This window comes from Schistocerca americana, chromosome 3 (genome assembly GCF_021461395.2).
Source record: "Schistocerca americana isolate TAMUIC-IGC-003095 chromosome 3, iqSchAmer2.1, whole genome shotgun sequence".
Lineage (NCBI taxonomy): Eukaryota > Metazoa > Arthropoda > Insecta > Orthoptera > Acrididae > Schistocerca > Schistocerca americana.
Genome location: NC_060121.1, coordinates 659,739,734 through 659,767,043, shown reverse-complemented (window position 1 = coordinate 659,767,043; position 27,310 = coordinate 659,739,734). Strand labels below are relative to the sequence as shown.

At 41.3% G+C, this 27,310-nt stretch overlaps 1 protein-coding gene across 1 annotated transcript in view; it reads left to right on the top strand.

Moving 5' to 3' along the window:
• Nucleotides 1–25,790, top strand: part of LOC124606551 (gem-associated protein 5) — a 344,051-nt gene extending 318,261 nt beyond the window's left edge. Inside the window, exons 21-22 of the mRNA XM_047138535.1 lie at nt 15,751–15,913; nt 24,743–25,790. Coding sequence (XP_046994491.1) covers nt 15,751–15,913; nt 24,743–25,638 — 1,059 coding nt within the window. The 3' untranslated portion in view covers nt 25,639–25,790. The remainder of the gene's footprint in view (nt 1–15,750; nt 15,914–24,742) is intronic.
• The last annotated feature ends 1,520 nt before the right edge of the window (nt 25,791–27,310 follow it).

Genomic DNA, 27,310 nt, shown 5'->3' with positions numbered 1-27,310 from the left:
GAATTGTTCCAACTTTTACACTTTTATCGGTTCAAGTCTGCTGAGTAGAATACCTTGGTGTCAAGACACTTAACCACATAATATTTGTAAACACTACTGGATGTCCAGCATCATTTTTTCTCCATGAACATTTTTTCGTAATGTGTAAATTATGGGAAAAGTATGTTGACAAAAAATTGGGTGCAGATTAACATAGTGGACACAATAAAAAATGTCCTAAACAGTGGGGAAAGATTAATTCCGGGAACGTAAAAGCAAGGTCTTACTTCATGTATAAACATGCAAAAATTCACCAAACGTGTAAAAAGAACAAAAAGCCACACAAATACATAAAAATACATGCCAGGCAATATTCGCCTATTGAGATAAAGGAAGAGGGGAGGGGGGGGGGGGGGGGCATTGATTTACTTGAGGTTCACACGTTTGTTTAGCACAGGTAGATGTGGAAAACAACACACAAAAATACATGAGGGTTAGGGAGGCAATGGGATCAGCATGAATAATTTAACTATCAGTAGGAAGAATTTGGGACATCAGAAGCTGCACTGACAATCTGTGCAGTCACGTAATCTGGGTCCTTCTCTCCAACACCAGCTTTTCTGAACTGCATAAATGGGAGTATCCCTACAACAAATTCTCCACTCCTGAAATCATCCTGGCCTCAAACTGCAGTAACTGACTGTCCCCGCCCAATAGTTTCTGCCCCCTCTGTCTTATCAATTGTGTCTAGTTCACATCCCCTGAACCTTGTTGTGTGGTGCTCTAAGCCATTGCACTCGCTAGTCCCATGCCCTTCTCTGCTCCTCTCCTTTCTACTCCATTTTTAACTCCTGTCCCTCCCCCCACAGCCTTTTGATGCTGTGCATGGCAGTGTTGTCCTTCCACCTATAATCCCCACATGCTCTGCCAGACAGAACTGGCCCTTCTCCCCCCACCCATAACCTGCTGTTCCTCCCCGTTCCCCAGTTTGCTCAGGATTATTGCTCCCTTTGGACGCATTTCAGGTACATTCTGGTCAGAGTGGGTAGAGCTAGCGGTCATGTGTACTTGATGTGTGCTTGCTTCTGTGAATGTTATTCTCTTTTCTTTAGTTTTCCCGTGAAGAAGGCTTTGACAAGAAGCTTAGTGTGTAACATTCTTGTTGTTGTGCCTGTTTGCTAGTGTCATGATTATGGTTAATAGTAACTATCTTTTTCAAAATCCCTACAGTACTTCCCAGGATTAGCCGTAATATACATTCTCATAATACGTGTTGAAAAAGAAAGTTATATATAGTTTCTGGTAATAATAATTTTATGTAGCTCATTGTCCATGTGTAAATCTTTCAGTTGGATGCCATATCGGCTACCTGTGTATCTCTAACCTATCCCAGTTATCCAACAGGAGAAAGGGGACCAACAGTTTAATTCCGAACTCAGACTATGCATCATTTCAGGCAAAATTCAGCACCATTGAGAGGTGAATGCTTGGTTAAAAGGCCAAGTGAAATACCTTGGTCTGGCTGGAATTCAATCCCTTTTGGTTTCCAGGCACGCACTTGCCTGCAAGACCAACATGCCTGATGTAGATTCTGGTCAAGCTTCACTGCTCTCTGGATCTGCACCAGCTGATTACTTTACTACTTTTCATGCCAGATGCTACTGCTTTTTGTGCCAGATACTACCAGCTTTGTACGAGATACTACCTGCTTTGTAACAGCTTGTAGCTAGTATCATTGCCGGGAAATGTCACTCCCAAGTGACAGTTAAATATAGGGCAGATAACAATATATGAATTACTCACTTACCAGTTAAATATAGGGCAGATAACAATATATGAATTACTCACTTACCATTACTGAGTGGAAATAAATGTATACATGAGCCTTCCTTGTGATTCAGTATACCTCCTAGTGAAAATGTGTCAAAATCCCTATTGTAATTTTGAGATTACCTTGAAGATACAGGCAGAAACCATGGTGGAGGACTTAAATTTATAATATGGACTGATATTGAACTTAACTTACGTAATTATTGAGGCAGTATCAGGATGCTCCCATTAGCATTGCTTTTTGGCCATTGAGTTAAGAATGGGACTGAAATATAAAGGTCTCTGGTTACAGATTGTAACTAAGTCCTCACTTCTCGATCCATCTGTCACCCTGATGCTTCGAACTTGATGAGCTGTGGACCTGCTATGCAATGCTACTACTTCTGGCTGTGTGACTTCATCTCCATCTGCAGAAGGTCGAGGGCTGTACAAGATGTCAGATCAGGGCTGTACAAGATGTCAGATCTACTCCAACAATTTACAAAATGACGTTAATTCTTCTGTATTTTATGTTCACTTTTTCTCTTTGTACAACTTCAGTGGTAATTCTGGGTCAACAGAGCTCAGACAGTTTCAACATCCAGTCACCTTACTTTGACATTAACCAACGATTGAGAGGCAGTTGTGATTATTGGTCATTGTTGTTTTTAATTTTTTATTTATTTTTTGTTGATATTCTTGCATGCCTCTTTTTGCTCCTTGTCTACCAAGGCACCATGAAGGCCATGTCCAAAAAAACAAGTGCTGTGGCATAGCAGATGGAGCATTTTTTCCACCTTCGTGTCTTGACAGTGTCTAGATCTGACTTTATTTACTGTTCGTCTGCCCAAACATAATATGAGGGATGGAACTTTAATAGTGGGAACTATTTATTTACAGCTTGTACAAAATAAATACGTGGTTCAGAGTTTTACTGACCTTCAAAGTAGTCACCAGCATTGTGTATAACCCATTGCCAGTGATGTGGAAGTCGCAGGATACTCTTAGCAGTGCCAGTTGTGTTGACAGTTCAAGTGGCGTGGTCTATTGCCAGATGAATTTGTAGCCATTCTAAAGTGAATGCCGTGAAGTGTTTCCTTCAGCTTAGAAACTGTGTTGAACTTACGAGGGCTTAAGCCAGGGGAGTGCAGTAGGTGGTATAGCACTTAGCAGCCCCATCAGTCAAACAAATCAGTAAGAATTTGCACTGTACGTGCTTCACCATTGTCCTGCAAAATGATGGTCAGCTCCTGCAGAAAGTGTCATCTCTTCTGTCTCTATGCTGTCCATTTTTGGAACACAACCTACGACCAGCTTAGAGACAGAAGTGATGACACTTCCTGCAGGACCTGAACATCATTTTGCAGGACAATGCTCAAGCACGTACAGTGCAAGCTGTTAATGATTTGTTTGACTGATGCGGCTGCTAAGTGCTATACCACCTACTGCATTCCCCTGACTTAAGCCCTCATAAGTTCAACTCCATTTCTAAACTGAAGGAAACACTTCACGGCATTCACTTCAGAACTGCTACAAATTCGTTGGGCAATAGACTGCGCCACTCGAACTGTCAACACAGCTGGCAATGCTAAGAGTATCCTACGACCTCCACATCACTGGCAATGGGTTATACACAATGCTGCTGACTACTTTGAAGGTCAGTAAAACTTTGAACCATGTATTTATTTTCTACAAGCTGTAAATAAATAGTCGCCACTATTAAAGTTCCAACCCTCGTACAAGGGTGTTCTCAGCTTAGTAACTACCTGAAATACTTTTTAACGTTGCAGAAAAAGATTGATTGCTACTCACTGCAAAGAAGACACAAGTTGTAGACAGGCAAAAGATTGATTGCTACTCACTGCAAAGAAGACACATTAAGTTGTAGACAGGCACAATTGAAAGACACTTGCATGAAACTTTTGACCATATGATTCAACAGCAGAAGAGGAACACACAACATTCACGCAAGCACACATCATGCACACATGACCACCAACTTCGGCAGCTTGAACCAGTATGCAACTACAGTATAACCTTGTTAGTGCGAACTCGCATAAGATGAACTCGTGGTTAACGTGAAAAAAATATTGGTCCCACGAGGAATACATTAGTTCTTATGGTATGTTTTATCAGTTAAGGCGAATTACGAACTCTGTTTCAGTTTCTACCGTAATTAAATTTCATTGTAACACAAACTTCTGACCTTAGAGTATTCTAAAGTGTAATTTTTTTTCCGAAATGAATGTAGGAAATGTAGCTACAAAGCTAATTATACTTATTGTTAACTCGTTTTTAATGTATTGTAGGTCGGTAGCCGCAATTATCGCCTCAACAATCAGCGTATGCTGTCATTGTAAGACATTGAATAATGTGTGCAGCAGCATTTAGGAATGTACTCAGTGCCAGATTTGACAGGTGTTCTGTTTTTCGTAGCCATATCGAGTTGGAATACTGAATAAAAACTACAGTTACAACTGGTACCGTAGCACGCGAAAATGGCAAAGAGGAAACGGACAGCTCTAAATGTACAGTTAAAGCTTAAGATTCTAGATGAAGTGGACCGTGGTACCTAGAAAACAGCAATTACAGAGCAGTTTGGAATACCTAAATCTACAATGCCCCCCATGAACCATGGACCTTGCCGTTGGTGGGGAGGCTTGCGTGCCTCAGCGATACAGATGGCCGTACCCTAGGTGCAACCACAACGGAGGGGTATCTGTTGAGAGGCCAGACAAACATGTGGTTCCTGAAGAGGGGCAGCAGCCTTTTCAGTAGTTGCAGGGGCAACAGTCTGGATGATGGACTGATCTGGACTTGTAACATTAACCAAAACGGCCTTGCTGTGCTGGTACTGCGAACGGCTGAAAGCAAGGGGAAACTACAGCCGTAATTTTTCCCGAGGAAATGCAGCTTTACTGTATGATTAAATGATGATGGCATCCTCTTAGGTAAAATATTCCGGAGGTAAAATAGTCCCCCATTCGGATCTCCGGGCGGGGACTACTCAAGAGGACGTCATTATCAGGAGAAAGAAAACTGGCGTTCTACGGATCGGAGCGTGGAATGTCAGATCCCTTAATCGGGCAGGTAGGTTAGAAAATTTAAAAAGGGAAATGGATAGGTTAAAGTTAGATATAGTGGGAATTAGTGAAGTTCGGTGGCAGGAGGAACAAGACATTTGGTCAGGTGAATACAGGGTTATAAATACAAAATGAAATAGGGGTAATGCAGGAGTAGGTTTAATAATGAATAAAAAAATAGGAGTGCGGGTTAGCTACTACAAACAGCATAGTGAATGCATTATTGTGGCCAAGATACACACAAAGCCCATGCCTACTACAGTAGTACAAGTTTATATGCCAACTAGCTCTGCAGATGATGAAGAAATAGATGAAATGTATGACGAGATAAAAGAAATTATTCAGGTAGTGAAGGGAGACGAAAATTTAATAGTCATGGGTGACTGGAATTCGTCAGTAGGAAAAGGGAGAGAAGGAAACATAGTAGGAGAATATGGATTGGGGGGAAGAAATGAAAGAGGAAGCCGCCTTGTAGAATTTTGCACGGAGCATGACTTAATCATAGCTAACACTTGGTTCAAGAATCATAAAAGAAGGTTGTATACCTGGAAGAATCCAGGAGATACTAAAAGGTATCAGATAGATTATATAATGGTAAGACAGAGATTTAGGAACCAGGTTTTAAATTGTAAGACATTTCCAGGGGCAGATGTGAATTCTGACCACAATCTATTGGTTATGAACTGCAGATTGAAACTGAAGAAACTGCAAAGAGGTGGGAATTTAAGGAGTTGGGACCTGGATAAACTGAAAGAACCAGAGGTTGTAGAGAGTTTCAGGGAGAGCATAAGGGAACAATTGACAGGAATGGGGGAAAGAAATACAGTAGAAGAAGAATGGGTAGCTCTGAGGGATGAAGTAGTGAAGGCAGCAGACGATCAAGTAGGTAAAAAGACTAGGGCTAATAGAAATCCTTAAGTAACAGAAGAAATATTGAATTTAATTGATGAAAGGAGAAAATATAAAAATGCAGTAAATGAAGCAGGCAAAAAGGAATACAAACGTCTCAAAAATGAGATCGACAGGAAGTGCAAAATGGCTAAGCAGGGATGGCTAGCGGACAAATGTAAGGATGTAGAGGCTTGTCTCACTAGGGGTAATATAAATACTGCCTACAGGAAAATTAAAGAGACTTTTGGAGAGAAGAGAACCACTTGTATGAATATCAAGAACTCAGACGGAAACCCAGTTCTAAGCAAAGAAGGGAAGGCAGAAAGGTGGAAGGAGTATATAGAGGGTTTACACAAGGGTGATGTGCTTGAGGACAATATTATAGAAATGGAAGAGGATGTGGATGAAGACGAAATGGGAGATAAGATACTGCGTGAAGAGTTTGACAGAGCACTGAAAGACCTGAGTCGAAACAAGGCCCCGGGAGTAGACAACATTCCATTAGAACTACTGATGGCCTTGGGAGAGCCAGTCATGACAAAACTCTACCTGCTGGTGAGCAAGATGTATGAGACAGGCGAAATACCCTCAGATTTCAAGAAGAATACAATAATTCCAATCCCAAAGAAAGCAGGTGTTGACATATGTGAAAATTACCGAACTATCAGTTTAATAAGTCACAGCTGCAAAATACTAACGCGAATTCTTTACAGACGAATGGAAAAACTGGTAGAAGCGGACCTTGGGGAAGATCAGTTTGGATTCCGCAGAAATGTTGGAACACGTGAGGCAATACTAACCTTACGACTTATCTTAGAAGAAAGGTTAAGGAAAGGCAAACCTACGTTTCTAGCATTTGTAGACTTAGAGAAACTTTTGACAATGTTAACTGGAATACTCTCTTTCAAATTCTGAAGGTGGTAGGGGTAAAATACAGGGAGCGAAAGGTTATTTACAATTTGTACAGAAACCAGATGGCAGTTATAAGAGTCGAGGGGCATGAAAGGGAAGCAGTGGTTGGGAAAGGAGTGAGACAGGGTTGTAGCCTCTCCCCGATGTTATTCAATCTGTATATTGAGCAAGCAGTAAAGGAAGCAAAAGAAAAATTTGGAGTAGGTATTAAAATTCATGGAGAAGCAGTAAAAACTTTGAGGTTCGCCGATGACATTGTAATTCTGTCAGAGACAGCAAAGGACTTGGAAGAGCAGTTGAACGGAATGGACAGTGTCTTGAAAGGAGGGTATAAGATGAACATCAACAAAAGCAAAACGAGGATAATGGACTGTAGTCAAATTAAATCGGGTGATGCTGAGGGAATTAGATTAGGAAATGAGACACTTAAAGTAGTAAAGGAGTTTTGCTATTTAGGGAGTAAAATAACTGATGATGGTCGAAGTAGAGAGGATATAAAATGTAGACTGGCAATAGCAAGGAAATCATTTCTGAAGAAGAGAAATTTGTTAACGTCGAGTACAGACTTAAGTGTCAGGAAGTCGTTTCTGAAAGTATTTGTATGGAGTGCAGCCATGTATGGAAGTGAAACATGGACGATAACTAGTTTGGACAAGAAGAGAATAGAAGCTTTCGAAATGTGATGCTACAGAAGAATGCTGAAGATTAGATGGGTAGATCACATAACTAATGAGGAGGTGTTGAATAGGATTGGGGAGAAGAGGAGATTGTGGCACAACTTGACTAGAAGAAGGGATCGGTTGGTAGGACATGTTTTGAGGCATCAAGGGATCACAAATTTAGCATTGGAGGGCAGCGTGGAGGGTAAAAATCGTAGAGGGAGACCAAGAGATGAATACACTAAGCAGATTCAGAAGGATGTAGGTTGCAGTAGGTACTGGGAGATGAAGAAGCTTGCACAGGACAGAGTAGCATGGAGAACTGCATCAAACCAGTCTCAGGACTGAAGACCACAACAACAACAACAAATCTACAATTATTAAGAATAAAGAAAAAATTATTAATGCTGCGACATCAGGTTCTGGAAACAAATCTAAATGACTTCGTACCATCAAGTATGAAGACATCGAGACGTTACTGCTAGAATGGTTCAATCATATGCGTGCATCTAACAAACCTTTAACTGGCCCTGTGATTCAGTCAAAAGCAAATGATATTGCTAAAGATATGGGCATCGAAGACTTCCGTTGTTCTGCTGGTTGGTTGTATCGGTTCCAAAAGAGACATTCAATTTCATCTGTACAAATTTTTGGTGAAGCAAATAAAGTTGAAGAAGAAAGTGCGAACAGCTGGTTGCATAAATTCAACCGAGTGAGGGAAAAGTATGCCTCGTGTGATCTGTTTAACATGGATGAAACTGGGTTTTTCTACAGTCTTTTTCCAAATCACACCCTGGGGATAAAAGGTGATGAGTATCATGGTGGAGCACGAAGCAAACAACATGTGAGTGTTGTACTGTGCTGTAATGCTGACAGCAGTGAGAAATTTTGTCCCTGGGTTATCGATAACTCAGAGAAACCACGTTGTTTTAAAAACATAAATATGGACACTTTACCTTGCATATACTCTCACCACAAGAAAACTTGGATCGATGGCACATCATTTCGCAAGTGGCTTCTTCATTTCAACAGTCAAATGGTTGCTCAAAATAGACATGTTGTTCTTACATTGGACAGATGTACTGCCCATAACGTTCATGATCTGAACCTACCCAACATAAAGGTTCTATATATCTAAAAACAAAGATGATGTGACTTGCCAAATGAAAGTGCTGGCAGGTCGACAGACACACAAACAAACGCAAACATACACACAAAATTCAAGCTTTTGCAACAAACTGTTGCCTCATCAGGAAAGAGGGAAGGAGAGGGAAAGACGAAAGGATGTGGGTTTTAAGGGAGAGGGTAAGGAGTCATTCCAATCCCGGGAGCGGAAAGACTTACCTTAGGGGGAAAAAAAGGACGGGTATACACTCGCACACACACACATATCCATCCACACATATACAGACACAAGCAGACATATTTAAAGACAAAGAGTTTGGGCAGAGATGTCAGTCGAGGCAGAAGTGCAGAGGCAAAGATGTTGTTGAATGACAGGTGAGGTATGAGTGGCGGCAACTTGAAATTAGCGGAGATTGAGGCCTGGTGGATAACGGGAAGAGAGGATATATTGAAGAGCAAGTTCCCATCTCCGGAGTTCGGATAGGTTGGTGTTAGTGGGAAGTATCCAGATAACCCGGACGGTGTAACACTGTGCCAAGATGTGCTGGCCATGCACCAAGGCATGTTTAGCCACAGGGTGATCCTCATTACCAACAAACACTGTCTGCCTGTGTCCATTCATGCGAATGGACAGTTTGTTGCTGGTCATTCCCACATAGAATGCGTCACAGTGTAGGCAGGTCAGTTGGTAGATCACGTGGGTGCTTTCACACGTGGCTCTGCCTTTGATCGTGTACACCTTCCGGGTTACAGGACTGGAGTAGGTGGTGGTGGGAGGGTGCATGGGACAGGTTTTACACCGGGGGCAGTTACAAGGGTAGGAGCCAGAGGGTAGGGAAGGTGGTTTGGGGATTTCATAGGGATGAACTAAGAGGTTACGAAGGTTAGGTGGACGGCGGAAAGACACTCTTGGTGGAGTGGGGAGGATTTCATGAAGGATGGATCTCATTTCTGGGCAGGATTTTAGGAAGTCGTATCCCTGCTGGAGAGCCACATTCAGAATCTGATCCAGTCCCGGAAAGTATCCTGTCACAAGTGGGGAACTTTTGTGGTTCTTCTGTGGGAGGTTCTGGGTTTGAGAGGATGAGGAAGTGGCTCTGTTTATTTGCTTCTGTACCAGGTCGGGAGGGTAGTTGCGGGATGTGACAACTGTTGTCAGGTTGTTGGTGTAATGCCTCAGGGATTCCGGACTAGAGCAGATTCGTTTGCCACGAAGACCTAGGCTGTAGGGAAGGGACCGTTTGATGTGGAATGGGTGGCAGCTGTCGTAATGGAGGTACTGTTGCTTGTTGGTGGGTTTGATGTGGACGGACGTGTGAAGCTGGCCATTGGACAGATGGAGGTCAACATCAAGGAAAGTGGCATGGGATTTGGAGTAGGACTAGGTGAATCTGATTGAACGAAAGGAGTTGAGGTTGGAGAGGAAATTCTGGAGTTCTTCTTCACTGTGAGTCCAGATCATGAAGATGTCATCAATAAATCTGTACCAAACTTTGGGTTGGCAGGCCTGGGTAACCAAGAAGACTTCCTCTAAGCGACCCATGAATAGGTTGGCGTACGAAGGGGCCATCCTGGTACCCATGGCTGTTCCCTTTAATTGTTGGTATATCTGGCCTTCAAAAGTGAAGAAGTTGTGGGTCAGGATGAAGCTGGCTAAGGTAATGAGGAAAGAGGTTTTAGGTAGGGTGGCAGGTGACGGCATGAAAGGAAGTGCTCCATCGCAGCGAGGCCCTGGACGTGCGGGATATTTGTGTATAAGGAAGTGGCATCAATGGTTACAGGGATGGTTTCTGGGGGTAACGGTTTGGGTAAGAATTCCAGGCGTTCGAGAAAGTGGTTGGTGTCTTTGATGAAGGATGGGAGACTGCACGTAATGGGTTGAAGGTGTTGATCTACGTAGGCAGAGATACGTTCTGTGGGGGCTTGGTAACCAGCTACAATGGGACGGCCAGGATGATTGGGTTTGTGAATTTTAGGAAGAAGGTAGAAGGTAGGGGTGCGGGGTGTCAGTAGGGTCAGGAGGTTGATGGAGTCAGGTGAAAGGTTTTGTAGGGGGCCTAAGGTTCTGAGGATTCCCTGAAGCTCCGCCTGGACATCAGGAATGGGATTACCTTGGCAAACTTTGTATGTGGTGTTGTCTGAAAGCTGACGCAGTCCCTCAGCCACATACTCCCGACGATCAAATACCACGGTCGTGGAACCCTTGTCCGCCAGAAGAATGATGATGGACCGGTCAGCCTTCAGATCACGGATAGCCTGGGCTTCAGCAGTGGTGATGTTGGGAGTAGGATTAAGGTTTTTTAAGAAGGATTGAGAGGCAAGGCTACCCAGCACTTTCATTTGGTAAGTCACATCATCTTTGTTTTTAGATATATATTTCCTACGTGGAATGTTTCCCTCTATTATAACCATATCATTAATTTGAACCCAACAATTACGTTTGTTATTGTCGCTGTTGCATCTCGAAATCTTTCCTGTCGTCTTACTTTCTCTTTATTTTCTCTTTCTGCTTTTACCAGTAGTCTCACTTTCTATTCACCTTCCCTTTTTACCGTAATACAATTTTATCCCGCCTATATATACTCTATAATACGTAACCCACTTCCAAACCATAACCGGTCCATCATCATTCTTCCGGCGGACAAGGGTTCCACGACCGTGGTACTTGATCGTCGGGAGTATGTGGCTGAGGGACTGCGTCAGCTTTCAGACAACACCACATACAAAGTTTGCCAAGGTAATCCCATTCCTGATGTCCAGGCGGAGCTTCAGGGAATCCTCAGAACCTTAGGCCCCCTACAAAACCTTTCACCTGACTCCATCAACCTCCTGACCCCACCGACACCCCACACCCCTACCTTCTACCTTCTTCCTAAAATTCAGAAACCCAATCATCCTGGCCGTCCCATTGTAGCTGGTTACCAAGCCCCCACAGAACGTATCTCTGCCTACGTAGATCAACACCTTCAACCCATTACGTGCAGTCTCCCATCCTTCATCAAGGACACCAACCACTTTCTCGAACGCCTGGAATTCTTACCCAAACCGTTACCCCCAGAAACCATCCTTGTAACCATTGATGCCACTTCCTTATACACAAATATCCCGCACGTCCAGGGCCTCGCTGCGATGGAGCACTTCCTTTCACGCCGATCACCTGCCACCCTACCTAAAACCTCTTTCCTCATTACCTTAGCCAGCTTCATCCTGACCCACAACTTCTTCACTTTTGAAGGCCAGACATACCAACAATTAAAGGGAACAGCCATGGGTACCAGGATGGCCCCTTCGTACGCCAACCTATTCATGGGTCGCTTAGAGGAAGCCTTCTTGGTTATCCAGGCCTGCCAACCCAAAGTTTGGTACAGATTTATTGATGACATCTTCATGATCTGGACTCACAGTGAAGAAGAACTCCAGAATTTCCTCTCCAACCTCAACTCCTTTCGTTCAATCAGATTCACCTAGTCCTACTCCAAATCCCATGCCACTTTCCTTGATGTTGACCTCCACCTGTCCAATGGCCAGCTTCACACGTCCGTCCACATCAAACCCACCAACAAGCAACAGTACCTCCATTACGACAGCTGCCACCCATTCCACATCAAACGGTCCCTTCCCTACAGCCTAGGTCTTCGTGGCAAACGAATCTGCTCCAGTCCGGAATCCCTGAGGCATTACACCAACAACCTGACAACAGTCCCTTCGGATTCGTGTTAACGAAGTTTCACTGTATCACGTGGGATGGAAGTTATCAAGTGGGATGGGAGCAGCAGTCTGGAGGGGATGGGGAAGGGGAAGCGATAGTAGCATACGGGTGGGAGGAGAGAGGAATGCTTTGTGGCTTTGTGTGCAGGTACTAGAATGCCAACAGGTGCAGCATTAGGAGGTTGTGCAACAGGGAGGTGGGGTAAAATAGGAGTGAAGGAGAGGAGCGGGGAAAGATATGTGGGTGTGTTGGCAAAGGGCGGCAAACAAAGAGGATGGGGAACAAGAATGGGGAGGAGATGATAGAACAGAGGTGGTGGTAACTGTTGGGTGCAGGATGTGGAGACAGTATTGTTCCATAGTTTGATGCTGGGATAATTACAGGAGTGGAGAATGTGTTGTAAGGATAACTGTCATCTGTGCATTTCAGAAAAGCTGGTGGTGGAGGGAAGGACCCAGATGGCTCGGGTAGTGAAGCAGCCATTGAAATCAAGCATATTATGTTCGGCTGTTTTTTGTACCACAGGGTGGTTTACTTTGCTCTTGGCCACAGGTTGGCGGCCATTCATTCTGGTGGACAGCTCATTATTAATCGTACCAGTTACTAGGGTTGCCCAGAAAGTAACGTACTGCATTTTGTTTCTTCAGCAATTCTTTATTGAAAACAGTGAGAACTAAACCCACAAAAGAATGGTGTTTTATCTACACACCACATTTTTCCATGTAATCTCCATCCCATCCTATGGCCTTCCTCCAGTGCAACACAAGGACATGTATGCCCTTTCAGTACCAATCCTTGTACTGGTTGTGGAGCCAGCGTTTTACTGTGTGAATCATCTTCTCACTGTCCCCAAAATGTCTTCCACAAATCACATTCTTTAAAGGTGAGCGCCAACATCAGCTCACTTAACATATCACTTGTGACAGCTGTGGATGGTCTCCTAGATCAGTGCAAATCTTGGAGCTCCGCCATTGCCTTCTGATGACCTCATCCTCTGTGCCCAAGGACTAACTGTACTTCTGTCGACAGCAAATGCTCCGTAGATTTTTCACAAGTATTAGTGAATATTCTTTCTCTGCAGTGAGAAATTCAATAACGGCACATTGCTTGTAATGTACATCACCTACAGACACCATTTTGAAGCTGTCCTGCAGGTACACTACCTGTCAGAAGTGATGGAAACTTGGTGCACTCACTCAGGAGACTTCAGATAATACATACGCAATGTTTCACATTCGTAGTATTGTTTTCGGCCGAGAAAAAAAAATGCAATGTAATACTTTCTGGGCAGCCCTCATGAAAAGCTGTGTAGTGTCTGCAGCAAAGCTGGTAGACGACATGCCTGCTTTCACACGTGGGCCAGTCCCTGATGGGGTAGGATAAACGTGTGATAGTACTGTGATAGGAAGTGCTGGGTGGGTGGATTAGGCAGGTCTTTTATGTGTATGACTGCTGTGTACTTCTCTTTTGCTACTGAAGGCTGTGGCCAAAAGCTTTGTGTAAGTGTCTTTTAATTGTGCCTGTCCGTGAACTACTGTGATTTCTTTACAGTAAGTAGCAATCTATCTTTTCCTGCATTGTTGATATTCCTACCTGAAGTTTCTAAAATATGTTTACCACTCACAAAACATCTTCATTGGCCTAAAATGATAGTGGTGGAACATGTTACTCCAAAGAACCTTGTGTTACACTACATTATGTACAAGAAATGTAAGGAGTACCCATGTCCATTTTATAATAAATGTTACTTGTTTCATTATTTTCCTGTGTCCAACTTGGAAACAGCATGTTCACACAGTGGAGATGGAATTGATGTTTGTACTGCTGCTTCGTTCCATTTTTCCTTCAACACTATATGCAGTGAAGGGAAGAAAACAGGAGGGGAGTGTAATTAGAGAAGTCAGGAAGACCACAAGAAAAGACTTCTATTAAAAGAATGCCTACACAATGCATCTTTCTCTTGTGCTAGTATATAGACAAAAGGAGAGATCTGCATGCATCAAAGTTGCCAGAGCACACCCAAGGAACTCATTTTGGTTACAAAGGCCTTGTGGCACCACAATACCCCTACAGTCGGCATCAGATGCCGTGAAACCTCACAACAGATTAAAACAGTGTGCTGGGCTGGGACTGGAATGCTAAACCTCACTCTTTGTTACAGACTCAGATGTTGAGGTGTGACTCACAACTCACAATTAGAGATTTTCCTATGCCATTACTGCTCTCACACTTCTCAAACTTCATAAAAATTCTCCTGCATACTTCTCTGGACTAGCATTCCTGGAAGAAGGGAAAGTAGGAGAAAAGTAAAGCTATGAGGACGGGTTGTGAGCTGTGCCTGCACAGCTATCAGTAAGAGCATTACCTGCAAGAGGCAAGAGTTTGGGTTCGTGTTCTGGTCCACCACACCATTTTAAACTGCCAAGAAGTGTTAAAACAGTGTACACTCCACTGTAGAGTGAAAGATTAACTATGGAGACATAAAATATTGCTGCGAGATTTTGGTGTACTTCTTGGGAAATGTGTAAGGTTATGTATAATTAAATTTTGTTCAGAGGTCTGCCAATAAAATTCATTACATGGGAACTGATTATACTGAGGTTTGAGCTACTAATTTCATGTCTGAAAGCAAAACCTTTCTGCACTTGATCATTTATGGAAACTAAAGACTAATGGAGGGAAGTTCTTAGTGATGTTTATTAGCTTTTGTACTATTTTCAGTAATCATAATTTTTACATATCGGAGCATTTCATAATTATTTAATTGGATAGATTACAAATCTACTCACCAAGAGGTGACAGAATACACACATACAAGACTGTTGTAATTGGCAAGCTTTCGGAGCCAGTGGCTCCTTCTTCAGGCAGTAGGGTTGAAGGGAAAGGAAGAAGGGTGAAGGAAAAGGCCTGGAGAGGTCTAGGAAAAGGGGTAGATTTCGAGAAAGTCGTCCAGAGCTGCAGGTTAGGGGAGGCTTACCGTAAGAGACGAATAGGAAAGACTGACTGTTTGGGACTGCATTGGATGCGATTGTAGGTCTGGAATTTAGGAAGGCTTAAGGCTTTTTAGTGTACACAACAAAGTACAGATTTCATAATAGTACATAATAATACATATTTCATAACAGTAAACACTGAAGTGACAAGCGTTATCACTTTAGGATATGATTTTTCTCAAATGAGTATATCATTAATGTAGTTACTTGTGGGTAGTTTTTCTTTTGTTCAGTGTAAAGGAAGCTAAAGTCATTGGTCACTAGACCACCAAAATGGGAGGGAGGTCACTGTTATATCTCCCATCAACAAGGTATCAAAGACAGGGCAAGTTGAAGACCTGAAGAGCAAGTTAAGTTATATAGAGGTGTAAACACTATAGGCCAAGATGTGGAATTTGTATAAAATATGACAGCATCCAAATTTCAACTGGAGAGTTACATTACACTACTTGCAACATATTGTAATGAAACATGTAAATTATGGATTTTTGTAGCCCATTTGTGGCAGTGTTGAATCCCAATTTTAATTACACAGTTGGTGGAAGGAAACTGTGTTCTAATTTAATGTTGTTTTCATTTTGTCTTGACAGTTGTGGCTTGCAGTAAGTGAAAATGTGTGTGCTGCGTGCAGCACAAACGGTGAGGAGAGGTTACATCACTTAATTCATGCTCTTGGTAAATGTTATCAATTTGAACTGTGCAATCCTGATGACAACAGTCTTCTTCAACTCAGTATGTGGCTAGCACCTAGAGGTGAGTATTGAACAATTGTTTTGAAAAGGAATTTTCAGTGCAAGAAATAAAGATTTTCTCATACTACATGATCAGTGAGTAAATTCACTATTAACTGTGCACTACGGTGGTATTCATATTCAGAATTCATAGCATTATAATGTGGGTATCAGGTTCAATAACCTTTTACAGTTGCCTCATGAAAAATTATTTTTGTGGAATTTCATGTATTGCATTACATTAAAATTATTAATATTGTGGGCATAAAGTCACTCAACTTCTCTTAAAAAGGCCATAATAATAGTAATAACAACAAAAATTTTATTCTTGTATTTTATAGAGTTAGTATTGTGTGTACTTTGTAAGGTACTGGAGCTGAAATCAGTCAGTTTCACATAAGAATAAACAGAAATGATAACAGTCTCGATCAAAAGTTCATATATGTAAAATTAATTTTACATTATCATTATTATTATTGACAAACTGCCTATTGGCTTCTGTCTCGGGTTCTTCAGCCGACTTTCATCTAATGATTTTACTGACGTTTCGCCAGCACGAGTGGCTGGCATTGTCAAAGCTTCACCCTCCATTGCCAGTGGGGAACTGGAACCGAGCTCTCGGCCGCAGACTATATGTACCTGGCGTGCCAACGTCCGAGGGCTTCTCTGCGGTCATTTCCGGTGCGGTTCTCCTCTTGCTACCTGCGACGGTCATTCGCTGCAGAACGGAAAGCCAGGATCCGATTACCTTAAGGGTTTCCTCTTTCTTGTTGAAACAGTTCGCGTGTTTTTGTATTTCTACAGCTTCTCTGAACAAGCGCGTGTGATAGTGCTTCTCTACAGCCAGAACTTCGTGTCGGCGAATTTTATTACGTGGTCGGTCTCATTCAGTTCGTGCTCTGTCATGGCCGATTTCTCCACCTGCCCCAACCTGCAATGTCGCTTACGCTCTTTGATCCTGGTGTTAATTGATCGTCCAGTCATTCCGACATAAACTTTTCCGCATGTGCATGGTATACGGTATATTCCCGACATTGCAAGTGGGTCTCTTTTCTCCTTCGCCGATCTAAGACACTCTTTGATCTTCCTTGTTGGTTTGAAAATCGTCTTTACGCCATGTTTGCACAATATACGGCCGATTCTGTCCGTCACTCTGGGAATGTATGGCAGAAAGGCCGTACCCGACATTTCTTTTCCTGGTTCCTTACTTCGCCGAGTGTTTGGCTCTTTTACACTTCTAATGTAATTTGTGGAGTACCCATTGCTCCTCAGAACAGTTTCCAGGTGTTGCATTTCTCGTTTGAGGTGTTGCGGCTCACATATTCGTCCTGCTCTCGTTACGAGCGTACTAATCATGCCTCTTTTCTGGGTTGGGTGGTGGTTTGATACTTTGTGCAGGTGTGTGTTGGTTTTTGATGCATGCTGTGTCCCAGGTTTTCACCATCCCTTGTGACCAGCACATCTAGAAATGGCAGTTTTTAGTCCTTTTCTACTTCCATGGTAAATTTTATGTAGGCATGGAGGCTGTTCAAGTGTCTTAGGAAGTCACTGAGCTGTTCTTCACCATGGCTCCATACAATGAAGGTATCATTGACATATCTGTACCACACCTTAGGTTTGCAAGTCGCCAAGTCCAGTATCTGTGCTTTGAATTGTTCCACGAAGAAGTTGGCCACCACTGGACTAAGAGGACTACCCATGGCGACTCCTTCCAGCTGTTCGTAGAAATCGCCATTCCACGTGAAATAGCTTGTGGTGAAACATGCATGGAAGAGCTTTTCGGTGTCTTGCGGGAAAATGGAACCGATGTGCTCCAAAGCATCACTGAGTGGAAATTCATAAACAAAGAATCAACACCAAAGCTGACGAGGATGTTGTTTGGTGCAAGTTTCAGTTTCTTCAGCTTCTCCATGAAATGTCCTGAGTCCTTTATGTATGTGTCGGTCTTCTCCACATGTGGTTGGAGCAGATAAGCCAAGTGTTTTGCCAGTTTATATGTCGGTGAGCCAGGAGTGCTAACAATCGGTCTTAGTGGAATGTTGTTCTTATGGATCTTGGGTAATCCATACAACCAAGGTGGACTTCTGTGTTGTCCAGATTTCTCTGTATGTCTGCCGGCTGAGAAGACGCCTTGATTAATTGATTCGTATTCCATGTGATATGCTGCGTCAGATCTGTGCTTAGTTTTCGGTACCTCGTCGGATCTAATGGCTGAAGAAACTGAAACTTGCACCAAACGACATCCGAGTCAGCTTTGATGTTGTTTCTTTGTTTGCGAAAGTGCCACTCAACGAAGCTCTGGAACACTTCGGTTCCATTTTTCCACAAGACATCTAAAATCTCTTCCATGCATGTCTCACCACAAGCTATTTCACGTGGAATGGCGATTTCCACGAACAGCTGGAAGGTGTCGCCAAGGGTAGTCCTCTTAGTCCAGTGGTGGCCAACTTCTTCATGGAACAGTTCAAAGCACAGGTACTGGACTTGGCGACTTGCAAACCTAATGTGTGGTACAGATATGTTGATGATACTTTCGTTGTATGGAGCCATGGTGAAAAACAGCTCAGTGACTTCCTAAGACACTTGAACAGCCTCCATGCCTACATAAAATTTACCATGGAAGTAGAAAAGGACAAAAAACTGCCATTTCTAGATGTGCTGGTCACAAGGGATGGTGAAAACCTGGGACACAGTGTGCATCAGAAACCATCACACGCAGACCGATACCAGCACAAACTATCAAACCACCACCCGAGCCAGGAAAGAGGCATGATTAATATGCTCGTAATGGGAGCAGGACAAATGTGTGTGCCACAGCACCTCAGATGTGAAATGCAACACCTGGAAAGTGTTCTGAGGAGCAATGGGTATTCCACAAATTATATTAGAAGTGTAACAGAGCCAAACACTTGGCGAAGTAAGGAAGCAGAAAAAGAAATGTCATGTATGGCCTTTCTGCCATACATTCCCAGAGTGACGGACAGAATCGGCCGTATATTGCGCAAGCTTGGCAGTAAAGACGATTTTGAAACTGACAAGGAAGATCAAAGAGTGTCTTGGATCAGCAAAGGGAAAAAGGGACCCACTTGCACTGTTGGGAATATACCATATACCATGCACATGCGGAAAAGTTTATGTCGGAATGACTGGACGATCGATCAACACCAGGCTCAAGGAACATAAGCAATATTGCAGGTTAGGGCAGGAGGAGGAATCGGCTGGTTCTGGCTGTAGAGAAGCACTATCACACGCACTTGTTCAGAGAAGCTGTAGAAATACAAAAACACGTGAATTCTTTCAACAAGAAAGAGGAAACCCTTAAGGTAAACGGATCCTGGCTTCCCATACTGCAGTGAACGACCGTCACAGGTAGCAAGAGGAGAACCGCACCGGAAATGACCGCAGAGAAGCCCTCGGACGTTGGTGCGCCAGGTACATATAGTCTGCAGCCGAGAGCTCGGCCCCAGTTCACCACTGGCAATGGAGGGTGAAGCTTCGACAATGCCAGCCACTCATGCTGGCGAAATGTCAGTAAAATCATTAGATGAATGTCGGCCGAAGAACCAGAGATAGATGCCAATAGGCAGTTTGTCAACAAGTGGCCACAAAAGCCTTGACAATTTTGTATTATTGTTGTTATTATTATTATTATTACTACTATTATTAACAAAACAATTTAAATATGTGGAACACAAAGAATAAGTTTAAGAAGTTGAAGTGATGCTTGAAATCACTAAAGAACACTTTTAAGTACCATTGAATGACCTAAGGGATAAAAAAGCTAATGATATTGATAACATCACAGATGGTTTTATAAAAGTATGGAACTGGCCATATTCCAGGAAGACTTTAAGAAAAATATTGTAATATGCCCAAGGACAAAACAGGTACACACGAAGTTCATAAGACGTAGAGCATTCTTTGAAAATATGAACAAGAATAATACACAAGTGCATCAAGAATAAAACTAAAGTGAATTTACGTGAAGACCAGTTCAGCTTCCATGATGCAAGAGGTACAAATGAAACCATCCTGTACCTTTGCAATATAATTGAAGAAAGTCAAAAGAAAAATTGACATAGCTTTTGTAGATCTGAGGAAAGCATTCAACATTTTCAACTAGAACAAACTAATGGAAATTCTAAAAAAAAAAATAATAAAGTTTGATTATAGAGACAGGAGAATAATTAAATAAATATACAAGGGAAAAAGTGAAAGTAAGCACTCTCTAAACTGAAAGAGAAGCGTGAATTCTTAAAGGCTTAATACGAGGATGAAATTTATCCCTAACCCTGTTCAACATCTACGGAGTCTGTTCAGAAAATTCTGGAACTTTGTCCACAAAATTTTTCTATACTTACCTTTTTCTTATTGTACATGGTCTCCTTCGAAATACTCTCCTCCACAATTGATACACTGCTCCCAGTGTCATTTCTGGAAACAGGCTTGGTACACTTCTGTCTGGATCGCATGAAGTACCACCTGCAAATTCTTGTTTCTCTCATCTATCGTAGCAAATCTTCATCATTTCAGTTGGATTTTCAGCTTCAGAAATAAAAAAAAACTGCAGGGCCCAGGTCTGGAGAGTATGGAGGATGAGGTGGCACAGTGATTTTGTTTTTTTATGCAGTAGTCACGCACCAACAGGGATAGTCAGCACCAACAGGGATGAATGTGTGGGTGCATTAGTGTGATGTCATGAATTGTCTCGGCACATTTCAAGCCTTTTCCTTCTCACATTTTCTCACAGACATCGCAACACGTCCAGATAGTACTATCGATTAGCAGTTTGTGCCTGTGGCATGTGTTCATGATGAACTAATCCTTCAAAGTTGAAGAAAACTATAAGCATTACTTTGACATTTGAGCTGACCTGATGAGCTTTTTTTTAGGTCTTGGAGAACCTTCACTGACTCATTGTGAAGATTGATCCTTGATCTCAACACCATAACTGTAGACCCACGTGCCATCATAATTAGACTTGGGGGGCCTGTTTTTTTGGCCGGCTTTGCTTCAAATTATCCATATGCAAATCACTCAGGAAATCTTTTCTTTATTATTATTATTATTATTATTTTGCTTAGGAGAGTGCAAAGATCTCTGTACAATAAAATTTTATTTCTTACAAGAAAATGTTGTCTGAGGTATTTATTATGTCTCAAATTTTGCCAAAAACTCATGGGTGCACTGTTGATTGCTGCGCTATGAGGTCAAACAAACTGCTGTATCTCCAGAAGTATTGAATTATTAATCATGGAATTTTACCAATGATCGTTGGGAATATGTGCAAATGTTTACACAAAATTTCATCAAAATCCATGATGTTCACACAGGAGCTTCTTCTAAAATTAGACTACTTGGAATGGAATGGCCCCATGGTGTTTCATGATGAAGTGCCACTGATCCATCCATGTATAGGACATTGTTCTTAGAGAGAGATAGATAACTACTAGTAGTGCTACCTCATAAGGAACTGGCATATTACTGTGACATTGTACTACTCGATGGCAGAGTAGTACACTTTTTCAAGAAGACTTAGACTAATTTCCCTTTTTAGCAGTAATTTCTGTGTACTACAGTTCACACTACATTGTTCATACTTCACACAGTTGTGTGAGAAAACGTTGCCTGACAAAAAAGTGAAGCACCCAGAAGACATGATCATATGTCAGTGTAACTTCATATGGGCACACACCATTGGTGGATGTGTAAGTGATTTAGAGTTGCAGTTCAGAGGACAGGTAGAATGGTCACCAGGGTACATTAGTCTAATGGCTGCTTCACTACCTAAGCCGTCTGTATTCTCCCCACCACCACCACCACCACCACCACCACCAGCTGTTCTGAACTGTGCAGATGGGAGTTAATCTTTACAACAAATTATCAGCTCCCATAATTATCCTGTGCTAACCTATGGTAACATACTATCCCTGCACCCTTCCTCCACAGTTTCCATCCCCTCTGTCCTATCACCTCCTCCCCATTCTTGTCTCCTAGCCTTTTTGTTTATTGCCCCATGCTGTGCCTGATGGCATTCTAGACCCTGTACACTCTGCCAGATAGCGCTCCTCTCTCCTATCACCCATACATTGTTATCCCTACCCCTTCCCTGTCCCCTCCAGATTGCTGCTTCCATCACACGTGACAGCTGCATTCTGGCCTGAACTGATGCAGTTGGCAGTCATGCATGTTAGGTGTGCTTGCTTGTGTGAATGAGTGGTATGTGTTTCTCTTTTGCAGATGAAGGCTGTGGCTGAAACTTACGTATAAGTGTCTTTTAATCGTCCCTGTCTGCAGCTTAATGTGTCATTTTTATGGAAAGTAGCAATCTATCTTTTCCTACATTGTTAATGTTTAATTTAGCTACAGAAAACGTAGTCACTGCCTAGGAAACAATATAGAGGATGGGCCCTAAGTCTGTTGTCACTAGCAATTCTTAGACTTTATACTTTGTTTCGCCTGTCAAGGTGGTAGTCGGTTGTCAACTTGACTTGTCATAGTACCCTCAAGTCAACTGACAGTTTCTGATTACTTTTATTCGTGTTATCTGAAAAACAATGAATAGAAAGTAAACTACAGAACAGGATGTATTTGTTTTGCAAAACATGTTGGGAGCATGACCATAATTATAGTCATGTTTGTGATTTGATGGTGAAATGTTTTCCAAAAATGCAGCCTCCATCTTGACAAGGTATTCACAAAGTAAATTTAAGACTTGAAGGGAGTGGGTCAGTAGGGGAGCTTCCTCTCTCACATAATCCAAAGTCTGTTACTACAGAAGAGAATCCTAATGTTGCCACGAAATTTTTCGTGCAGTTGCTGACTAAATCTCAAAGAAAAGTATTGAAGAAGCATGAAGTAGCTAGAACAAACCTGCAAAAGATCCAGAAGAAGCTGGGATGGAGACCATATAGACCTACTTTATTTTGAGGCCTAAATGAAGATGATCTGTACAGGCGTATGGAATTCTGTGAGTTGTACACAGCCAGACAAGAAGCTAATTCCAAGTTCTACCAAAGCATTCTTTGATGCACCAAAGCAATAGTTAAGGTGAATGGCAGACTGATCACACACAACATGTCTAGTGGGATTCTGTGAATCCCTTTGCGGGTATGGAGACAGAGTTACAGTTACTCTAGTGTAAGTATATGGGTAGGGATTTTCAGTGGTGAGCTAATTGGGCTTATTTTCATAATGGTACTGTCAGTTCTGTAAATTACCTAGATATGCTTTGAGAAATGTTGTTAGAATTGGAAAATAGTCCACTTTTGGAACCCCTGCAGCCAGCTAAGGGAAAAGTTGGTATGGCAACAAGTTGAAAGCTCTGATGAATGGATTGTTAGACACAATATTATTCAGTGGCCTCCACTATCCACAGATATCATACCCAAGGAGTGTTCAGTTTGGGGTATACTAAAAAATGATGCTTATTCTGTCTAGATTCCTGATGTTCAGCATTTGAAGGAATGAATTCGATCAGAATTTGAAAACCCACATCTTGGGAGATTTGCGATAAAATTTGTAAATCAGTGTTAAAAATATGCTATGTTTGCACAGTTCAGCATTAAAACCACATTGAGCATCTTGTTATGGCATATCCTGTAGGTGTATTGGAGCCAAAACTGATTCAGTAGTGACTTAAAATGTTTGAATCTCTTCATTTGGCACTCAGCATGGTGCCAAGGTGAAAGAAGAATAACAGTACCATCCAAGAAAGGTATTAAGTGGCCATATTAATTTCAAAATGTAGAGCTATGAGACAGAAAACTCATTGGAAGATGTCTGATAATGCAACTGGTAGTATCACTATGACAAAGGGAGGTATTTTAATGTATCAAATCCTGTAGCATCTATGGGTAGTAGCTTTAACAGCAGAAGGAATGGTAAAGGAGAAGATTGTAAACAAAGATATGAATAACTATGACTGATTATAAAGATCAATAAAAGAAGTAAGTATGATGAAAAAATTGTCCCCCAATTCTGTCTACATCGAGCCAACATCCAATCAAAAGCATGGTTAATACTGAAAATCATCAGATTGATGTGAACATACATGTGTGCAGGGGTAGAAGAGTAGAACTTCTGGTATTTTAGTAAGGAAGGTGGTGCAGAGAACTTACATTCAGGCAGATTGAAGTTCGGTACCTTGTCCTGCCAACCAGAGTTTGGTTTTACATGGTTTCGATAAGTCATTTAGATAAATGCTGACGTAGTTTCTTCATGAAGGGCACAGCCAGTTTCCTTTCACAGTCAGAGCTTTTCTCTCTCTCTCTCTCTCTCTCTCTCTCTCTCTCTCTCTCTCTGTCTCATCAGCAGTTTAACATTAAATCTTAATCATCCTTTCTTTTTTAGGTGTTTGAGTGAAGTCTGTTTTTAAATTTCATTCACATTATTCTACTGACATTGATGTTGGTTTTGTTATTATAAATATGTATTCTGATGCATTTTCGCTATCAGCATAAATTTTATATCACTTTTAATCCAAATATTTGTCTCTCACTCTTTTCAGTTTTACCCCTTCAAGTGTGAGTATATTGGAGGCACTAGTGTTCTTTCAACACATTACACAAAATATCAAAAATTGATTTTAGTAGTGTTTTGTTATTACATTCTTTGGAACAATAGTGCAGCAATGTGCTTAAAATGGAAATGCTTGGAAGCTTGAATTGTGTTGGAGGAAAAATTTTAGTGCCTTGGAATCCAAGTGCAAATAATACAGTGATAATTCTGAATGAATTGCACTGTATGGTGCATAATTTTCATGCAAATTACATTAATTTTAACTATTACTAATATAATTGAATTTTTATTAATTTAATGGTATTAAATTTTATATCACTTATATTTTCAGGTCCCCTTCAAGATGAACTTTTCAAAGTTTCTGATCACAGCAACATGTATTTGCATAAGAGCATAAGATGTTATATAGTTGCTGAGATATGTCGATGGGTTGAAAATATTTCTGTGGGATCAGAAACAAAGAGGGTGAGCCAATCCAGCAAAGATGTAGAAGGCTCATGCGATGGATATGATGATGGCGTCACTACCAATATTGTAGTTGCATCTCACTCTTATACTGGCAAAGAAGTTACAACTTCAAAAGATGATGAGAAGATTCAGTCAGAAGAGAAAAATGGTTTAAAGGTCTCCATTACTTCAGAAGAAATAGTCCAGCCTGGAAAAGATGCAGAGAACTCAGAAGAGAGCTTTTGTATAATTGAAAGAGAAAGCAATGATAAGAATGGGGAAGAGGTCAACACAGATAGTGATAAAGTATATACAGTTGTAGAAAATGAACAGATCAGTCAATTACAAACCACTGCAGGTAATTTAAAAGAAATTACTATTGCAAAGGACAATGAAGATTGGGCCTGTGTATGTGAAATTCTTAAACAGTATTTTCCAGATGTTATAGAAGAAAGTGCAATTAGACATTTCAAGAACCAGCTGGAGGTAAAAAAACTGGAGCAACAGTTAGCTAACTGCATTGCAAAATCTCAACAAAATACATCACCATTATCAGATGAGCACTCTGAAAATGAAAAACTTTTGGCAACACTCACAAAACTTAAACAAGAAATAACAGTGTTTGAAGCCCAGAGAGTTAATGTACCAAACCCATTTATAAGTTACTGCAAAATGGTTAATGTTTGTCAGATAATTGCTGAGAAATTTCCAGTTGAGGGAAATGAACTGCTGGAAAACGTTAAAAGTTCTTGGAATTTGAAAATTGGCTCATTAAGTTAAGGGTGGTGCAATTTCAATGCAGACATGGGAGTTGTAGAACTACTGATGCCCCTTCAAACTTTACAGCTTCTGACAACAATATGTCATAAAATGTGTGAAATGTTATGTGAAAGTAAAATTCCAACTTAAGACATGTAAATGTCATATTTAAAGCACTTTTTGACGCCTTATTTTTTTTTGTGAACATCATGTTATATTTTTTGTTACAGTAATGAATTTGATTACAGTATTGTTTTCACATTAGTAACAGAGAACTCATTTGATCCAATTATAAGGATGCGCAATTCAGATTTCTACCATTTTCAGATATTTGTGAATGGCTGTGATGAATACTAAAATAAATTATACTTTTTGTGCTAACTTAGAAGCTGTTCATTATTTTATTAATATACTAGTTCTGCAAGTCATAAATATTATTTGAAGCTTTATAAAAATGCTAAAGTTCTAAACAGAAGGTTAGCATCATTCTCACATTTTTAGAACAATTACTTGCATATTAGATTGTTTGGTTAAGTGTTGCAATTACATATCGGTAAACGATTTCAAAGCTCAGCCTAGTAAACCCACGTGCCGCCCTGCCCGGCACAATTTTCCAAACATTGTGTCTCACACTAGAGTGTTATTTTCTGATGAAAGTGCGGTTTTTGCATTTCTCATATAAATAAGATCCCTCTTGCTTTTACGAGTTGCAAAGCAGCTCATCTTGTGTTATGATATGGGCCGAGATGTCATCGTAATACCTATTCAGAAAATTGCATGAATGGAAATTCATATTTAGACATGTTGCCTATGTGGTCAACACCTGAGCTTAAACACAAGGAAGTCATGGATCATGTGTGGTTACAGCAGGATAGAGTTCCAGTACACTTTGCTTTTGAGTGTGTGAGTTCCTTGATGAACAGTTGTGAGACCAATGGATTGGGCATGCTTCAGCAACATTTCCAGTCACAGTGAAATGGCCACCACCAAGCCTGCATCTCACCACACCAGACAGTTGTGGCATAATAGTGCCCCTCGTGTTCCACCATCAGTACAAGATTAAGGAAGAATTGTGCTAAACTGTTGAGAAAGGCCTTTTGAAGCAAAACTCTTGCTTTGCGTTGGAAAATGTCAAGAAGAACATGGAGACACATAGATCTCTATGTGAGGGACAATGATGTACATACAGATCAGCTGGATACCGAGGTGTGATGTTTAGTATAATTTAGCTCTTCCTTGCCTTTTATTGATGATCATTATCAATTTTTATGCTTGTCATACTTCTGGACTGTTCATGGGGTGCAATTGAGAATCATTACACCGTATTTCTAAGTCTCTATCAAATAACTTGTGAGGTTTTGATAGCTTCAGTAATGAGTGTATTCTCTTCACAAAACATAACAGTAATTTATTTTTGTGTACACCATCATGTGCAATATGTCATGTCTGAAATCAGAATCTGAATGAATAACAAGGTCAGAATCTGAATGAATAACAAGGATTATTTTAACATCTATTTTTGAAACAAGCTTCAGTTGTTTCTGTCTGTGCTTTGGAACTCAGTGCATCTCTAAAGCAGGCTAGCAATCCATGGATCTTTGATTCATCTCTCTCTCTCCAAGTTGTGGTCACTGTCCCATGTCATAGTCCTATAGAGCTCACCACACACAAATAAAGATAACAAGCTTCGCAA